The following is a 7,565-nucleotide window of genomic DNA, read 5'->3' as shown; positions in this document are numbered from 1 at the left end:
GTACACAATTAGATAATACCAATTTAGGTCAACCAATTACCAAGCAATGCTTAATTTTGTTCAGTCTGTCATGTAAAAAGGTCGCATTAGCAATGAAAGAAAAAACACTTAAGCAAAACATGGTCAGATAAAAGTGTCTGACCATTTATGGTCCCAAATTTGTATCAATTTTACTGGTAGTCCACTGTATAAAGAATAATATGTTACAGTTTACTTTATTTTGCTATCCTCACTTACATAAATGAACTATAGGGTCCTGCACCCACTAGTAAAAAAAATATCAAACATTATATCTGGTGTCTGAATCATTTTTGGTTTGACTGTATATATTTTTTATTTTATAAATATTTCTTATATTTAAATTTTGAATATTTTTTTAAATATATATTATTTATTTTAGCCCAAAAGGTATTAAACTTAGGAATGTAACTTGTCCTGCAACGTTTATGCTTTGTCAAAAATACAAAAAAGGTGTGCACATTGCATTAACCCAATGAGGGCTCAGGTGCAGAACAAAAATGAGGCAAATAAAAGCAAAAAAATAAAAAAAGACTGCACACTGATGTCCAAGAACTGCTCCAAGAAATCTTTGTACAACGTTTCGACCATTAGGTCTTCATCAGGCACATTTCGTCTGTTTTTTGTATTTTGTCTGTTTGCTTGTATTTGCATCATTTATGCTTTGGACATCAGTGACGCCTCAAATCATGTGGCTTGTTCTGGAGACGTGGTCTGTTGTCGTAATTTTAATTCTGATTTTTGCCTGGAAAATAATAAACTATAAAATCATGCCCAGAATGTTATTCCTTCAAGATGGGTTTTGCACAGGCATTTACGCCAGAAAAAGAAGATGTGAATATCTAGTTTGTGCTTTACCCTTTTAAACAATGCGATAATTGAAGATCAGCCCAAAATCTATCTGAGAAAGCTGTGACCCTGCCCTGGGCTTGATGACTAACTCTCCCCATACGAGCGCGCAGCTATTGTTGTTGGCCTGGACCGAAGCCTGTATCAGTGTTTGAGGAAACCAGCAACTGAACCTGGTTTCCTCTGCAGAATCCTTTTAAAACACCTTCAAGGATGATCAAGGAAACCCAAAATGAATGCTTGGAAAAAAACAGCACAGACTGTCCCGCTTACCTGCGAACTCTTCCTGTTTCACTTGGTGCATCTGAGTATCATTGATCTTGATATCTCATGCAGCATATGTGTCTATGCATAAATGATCAATTATTTAATAATAAAACATATTCTGCTCATGTTTGCTAGGATGAATCCACAGGAGAGATCACGTTTTACATGAAGGGTGCTGATGTGGTGATGGCTGGTATCGTTCAGTACAATGACTGGCTTGAAGAGGAGGTAATATCACATTTTTTTTAATGATTTTGAATCGACGTCATGCTTATGCCAAGAGGTTTCATGACTTGTATGTTGGGAATTTGTTTTCTGCTTTCTTTTCTATCAGTGTGGGAATATGGCCAGGGAAGGCTTGTCCTGTGATTGTGTGATCACAGGATGATGTATTTCAGATTGTCAGCAGTTTAATTACAGGATGTTGTAGCTTGCACACGGGAAGTGCTTCTGGAATGGCACTGTGGGTGTCTGATGGTCTTCGGTTGCTACAGTTATATGCCGCTTGAAATATATATCCCCCCCCCCCACCTACAGTGAGTTCACTAATAATCCAGTACGGCTCCAGTACGACACTGCCATTCAAAAGTTTGGTATCAGTAAGATTTTTAATGTTTTTTGAAGAAAATTCTTATGCTCATCAAAGCTGCATTTGAAACTTTAATATTGTGAAATATTATTTCAATTTAAAATACTGGTTTTCTGTTTTAATGTACTTTAAAATGTCATGTATTTCTGCCATGTCTCCAGCCTTCAGTGTCACATGATCCATAATTCTAATATGCTAATTTATTATCAATGTTGGAAACCGTTGTGCTGCTTAGTTTTTTATTTTTTTTAACTTGTGATGCTTTTTTCAGGGTTCATTGTTGAATAACAAATGTATTAAAAATAGAAATATTTTCGAGCAATGCAAGTCTCATCACTGTTCATCAGTTTAACACATTCTTGCTGAATAAAATAATTTCTGTCAAAAAAAGAGGAAAAAATTTACTGTCCCTAAACTTTTGAAAGGCAGTGTATATTGTTACAAAAGATAATAAATAATTAAGCAATTATACAAATAATAATAATATGGGAATATGGCCAGGGAAGGCTTGAGGGTGCTAGTGGTGGCCAAAAAATCCCTAACGGAAGAACAATACCAAGATTTTGAGGTGAGTTTCCAATGCTTAGTCATTAGAAAGATTGCTATGGAACAAAATCCTGGGGTGAATAATTGCTGATAGATTGGTGTATTAATATGAAGAATTTAAAGACTTGGCCCAAAAAAACATGGAAAGAAAATGATGTGGAAGAGTCATCATGCAGCAGTTATTGTGGATAACTGTGGATCATTCAAAAGTTTGGGGTCGGGCTTTTAGATGTTTTTGAAAGAACTCTCTTATGCTCACTATGGCTGCATGGATAAAAATGCGGTAAAAAAGAGAAATATTGTAAATTATGATTACAATTCAAAATGTGTGTTTTTGGTTTGAATACATTTTAGAATGTAATTTATTCCTGTGTTAGAAAGCTGAATTTTCAGCATCATTACTCCCTGTCCCTAAACTTTTGAAAGGCAGTGTATATTGTTACAAAAGATAATAAATAATTAAGCAATTATACAAATAATAATAATAATAAATATATATATATATATATATATACACACACACACACACACATCTGCTTTACACGTCACCAACTGTGTGATACATTTCATAAAGCATTTCACAGACGGTTACAACTGGCTGACAGCTATTTGACTGTCAAATGACAAATAAATCGAGCTCACATCAGAATAATTCACCTTTGTAAAGCTGTCAGTCAATTAAAATTGTAATCAAATGATCTACATTCAAGGTTGACTTTCTCTGATAAAGACAGAGTGCATTATTCATTGCAATCATTTTGTTCATTTTTTGTAATTAAAAACAATAAATTGACAGCCTTTATTTTTTGCATCAATGATTTGAGGAGGTGGATTTGTTTGTTTGTTTGTTTTAAAGACATAGACCAGTGGTTCTTAATGGGATAATTTACCCATAAATGAAAATTGTCATCATTTACTCACCCTCAAGTTGTTCCAAACCTGCATGAGTTTCTTTCTTCTCAGCATCATTACTCCAGTCTTCAGTGTCACATGATCCTTCAGAAATCATTCTGATATGCTGATGTGCTGCTCAAGAAACATTTCTGATTATCAATGTTGAAAATGGTTGTGCTGCTTCATGTTTTTGTGGAAACCATCTTTCAGTTTTTTTTGATAATTTGAAAGTTGAATAGCATTTATTTGAATTAGAAATATTTTGTAACATTATAAAAGTATAATTTATATTGAAAATTGTCATCATTTACTCACCCTCAAGTTGTTCCAAACCTGCATGAGTTTCTTTCTTCTGTTGATGTTATTGGTAACTGAACTTCCATAGTATGGGAAAAGTCATGGGCAGCATGAAACACAATACTAAATAATAACATGCAACTAACCGTGTTATGTTATTTATGAGAAAACACTTCATATGTCTTTTGTTCTCGATGGTCACAGGCCATAAATCCAGTCGAGCTGAAATCAAACTATTACGGTGCAATTTCATATTACAGTTGCTTGGTAATATGACTATGCACAACAAATATTTGACTAATATGTCCATGTTCCCTTGCAGCCTATGTCAGATGAATAATTTAGCATTTTAGTCCTACACAGATTGTGACATATTTTGTACTGCTTGTTCAGTGTGTGAAACATGGTTCCTGAGAACGGCTGGTATAGACGGTGACCTTTGGATGTTTATAATGACAATATCCAGGTGCTGATCTATATTTAGCCGGATTAAGCGGTTTCCTAGCGACCATCCATCGTCAACAGTAATTGTCAAAAACAAATGTAACATGTTTTCCACAGGGAACACCCCCAAAACGAAAGTTACCCCGCCCACACGCACAGAGAAAGAGTTGTTTCTTCTCCCAGGCCCATGTTCCCATTCTCCGAGCTGAAGTGTGTAATTGTGTGTGAGCGGGTGGGCGGCAGTGACTCACCGAGTGTGTGAGTCACCGAGTGAGAGTGTGTTCCTGTGTGACTCGCGCACACATTGTTTGCTCTTTATCTCACTGAGATTGTGGGCCGTGCCCTCAAAACTGTGCTCTGGCTTCACTCAACAGACTGGCACGTCGGTTTGAGGGGTCAATGCAAGGGTGTGTGATTCTGACAGTGATTATTTGACTGCCGATGGAGTATCAGCGGTCTGAGCTTTCTCATTTGACGTGTCTGATAGGTTTCCTTTGGTTTCAGCAAAAAAAACCAGAGCAGTTTGGAGATCAGAGTTAGATGCATTTTAGCTAATCACCGTAATACATAGATATAGCAGATGGAAAAAACATGAGCAAATGTGATGAAAGATGTGTCATTGCATCTGTTAGATCCATAGATGTTTGTAGAATGGAAATGACTATAAAACAGGGAGGATATTCCAAATTAGCAGGGCTTTATGACCCCAATCTTGACCCCCAAGTTATTTAAATTGGAAATAAATGTAGGGTACTGGTAATCTTTTTGTTTGCAAATAATAATAATAATAATCAGGGCTTACGTTACTGTTTCATTCAGTAGACCAATAAATGTTGTTAATAAATAAAAAATAATAATTAATGTTTTTTAGATTTAATGTGATCCTCTGTTTTTATGTGCTTAGCACATATGTGACCCTGGAGCACAAAACCAGTCTTAAGTCGCTGGGGTATATTTGTAGCAATAGCCAAAAATACATTGTATGGGTCAAAATTATCAATTTTTCTTTTATGCCAAAAATCATTAATACATCAATGGAAAGCTTATTTATTTCAGCTTTCAGATGATGTATGAATCTCAATTTTGAAAAATTAACCCTTATGACTGGTTTTGTGGTCCAGGGTCACGTATGTCATATATATTCACCATGCACAGTTTGCAAAAATGTGTTGGTGTAACGATTAAATTGATAATTCTGTGCCAATATGCTTTACTGTTTTAATGCATAATAGTAGTAGTAATAATAATAATAATAATTATTATTATTATTATCATCATTATATTTTATTAATTAATTAATAACTAATTTAAACAACAACAACAATAATAATAATTATACTTAAAATTATTGTTATAATTAAATAATAACAGTTGTTGTTGTTATTATTATTATTATTTTTTAATTAGCAATAATTATAGCAATAATAATAATAATTATGATTATTTTCTTATTTTTAAAATAATAATAATAATTATTATTTTATTTTTATTGACATGTAGAATTAATGTATTTATTTAATGCAACAAACGTTTACCTAATTTGGCATTAAACATATTTTAATAGTGACCCCCACAAAATGTTGTTTATTTCCTTAAAAGAGAAACTGTATATATTAAATACATATTAAATATATCCATTATATTTATATAAAGATTTCTGCACATAAAAACTTTGAAAAATAATCACATTAACTCCAAGAAAAAAAACATCTGATTATTTATTTTATTTATTGACAGTCCTTATTTACTTGATGGGAAACTTGGTCTGTGTGCAGTGTAATCACCAAAATGTATGGGAAATGTCAAATATTGAAGATATTCATAATTTATATAGTATTATTCCTATTCTATATTTTGTATGAAATAATTGCAAATACAGTAAATAAGAAATCCCTGCATCTTTGCCAACTTTTGCCATCTTTTATTGTACAGTCTGTCACCTGCCCTTAAACGTCATGTAAAATAAATAACATAAATGTTGTCTACCATCATTCACATGTGCCGCAGGCTCGCTACGTCCAGGCCAAGTTGAGCGTTCACGATCGTTCGCTGAAGGTCGCCACAGTGATAGAGAGTCTGGAGATGGAGATGGAGCTCTTGTGTCTTACTGGAGTCGAGGACCAGCTACAGGCTGATGTCAGACCCACTCTGGAGATACTGCGCAACGCTGGCATCAAAGTCAGTGTCGGCACGCACAAACATGCACAGACAATGAGATTTCACTGTGGGTGGAGCTACCCGGCACAATGCGCCAAAAATAGTAGCGCTTATCAAAATGTCTTGACATGCAACGTTTTAGCCAGTTGAAGCTGGTTAGAACAAAAACTCAAATTAAAATAAAAAGATGGGATTTATTGATGCATTATGACGTCATGATTGATTTGGAAAACTAAAATGTCTAAAAGACACTAGTGTTGCATTTCTACAACACTGCAAATCTGAGGCGGTACCCTTTCAAAAGGTAATAGTATGTACCTTAAAGGTACTAATGTGTACATTTAGGGGTAAATATGGTACAAACATGTACTTTTTAGCTTTGTACCACTGATTTTTCTAAGAAGTATATAGTCTGTCACATACAGGATTTCACTGTACGCCTCTAAAATGAGTTGTTTGTTGACGTGTTAACAAGAGTGCTTAGGTACATCAATGTCAAGCCTGATTTAACTAAACCTGTTCTTTGTCCAGGTTTGGATGCTGACTGGGGACAAATTAGAGACTGCAAACTGCACAGCCAAAAACGCCCATCTAGTGACCCGCAATCAGGACATCCACGTGTTCAGGCCTGTAAGTCCCCTCTAGACTACATATTTCAACAATTATTTTTAAATAGGTCATATCTTATTCTTCTGTAATTATTTATTTCCCCCTGAGGTTAAGTAATAGGGTTTCTTGCACCAGAAAATATTTCCCATTTTCTCCCTGACCCGTAGAAACAGGCTCCAGATCCTTAAACAAACTCAAGGATCTCTGCAGGAAAAAATGAGCAATGCTTATTTTCGGGTTGCAAATCTTTCATTAATGTGTTGTAGTAGATATTTTAGCGGTGCCCTATTCTTTCTCGAGGCGCTTAATGTGAAAAGACTTGTATTTTTTGGATGGCCTCTTGTAAAGGGTTTGGGGTAGTGGTCGACCGATATTGTTTTTTTTTGACAGCCGATGCCGATATCTTGGAAAGCAGGGTGGTCGATATAAAGCTGATATAAATGTATTTATTTTAATTAATATTTAAGAAATTTGAAATCATTTGAAAATGGATTAAAAAATACATTTGTAAAATAAACATACTTATACTTTAGATGACAAAGTATTTTCCACAAATAAATAAATATTTAATAAAAATATAATGAAAAAGAAAGTAAACTGTAACCAACAGGGCACTCAGTATTCTGGGAAGTTTGTGTGCATTGGGAATCATATTTTTTCAAATAAAGCCAAGGTAACACTCATTTTACATACAGCACACAGTGAAAATGACATGAATATGACAGTGGGCAAATGCATAAAGCGCAGCATAATTTGAAATCATGAATTTAATGTTTAAAGCATTCAATTTGCACGGACCGAAAGTCACGCAGAGAACACGCAATCATGCAGGTCACATGCACACTTCACAAGATCTCACAACTGGATTCGACTAAGTTTGCAAGGTTTGTGAAAT

At 34.5% G+C, this 7,565-nt stretch overlaps 1 protein-coding gene across 1 annotated transcript in view; it reads left to right on the top strand.

The window, feature by feature from the left end:
* atp9a (ATPase phospholipid transporting 9A) overlaps nucleotides 1–7,565 on the top strand; it is a 57,642-nt gene that overhangs the window by 28,743 nt on the left and 21,334 nt on the right. Inside the window, exons 16-19 of the mRNA XM_016454706.1 lie at nucleotides 1,270–1,362; nucleotides 2,208–2,291; nucleotides 5,912–6,082; nucleotides 6,593–6,691. Of these exons, the coding sequence (XP_016310192.1) occupies nucleotides 1,270–1,362; nucleotides 2,208–2,291; nucleotides 5,912–6,082; nucleotides 6,593–6,691 (447 nt within the window). The remainder of the gene's footprint in view (nucleotides 1–1,269; nucleotides 1,363–2,207; nucleotides 2,292–5,911; nucleotides 6,083–6,592; nucleotides 6,692–7,565) is intronic.

This window comes from Sinocyclocheilus anshuiensis, unplaced genomic scaffold (assembly GCF_001515605.1).
Source record: "Sinocyclocheilus anshuiensis isolate Anshui unplaced genomic scaffold, SAMN03320099.WGS_v1.1 scaffold67, whole genome shotgun sequence".
In the NCBI taxonomy this organism is placed as follows: domain Eukaryota; kingdom Metazoa; phylum Chordata; class Actinopteri; order Cypriniformes; family Cyprinidae; genus Sinocyclocheilus; species Sinocyclocheilus anshuiensis.
This window is presented reverse-complemented; position numbering and strand designations above follow the sequence as displayed.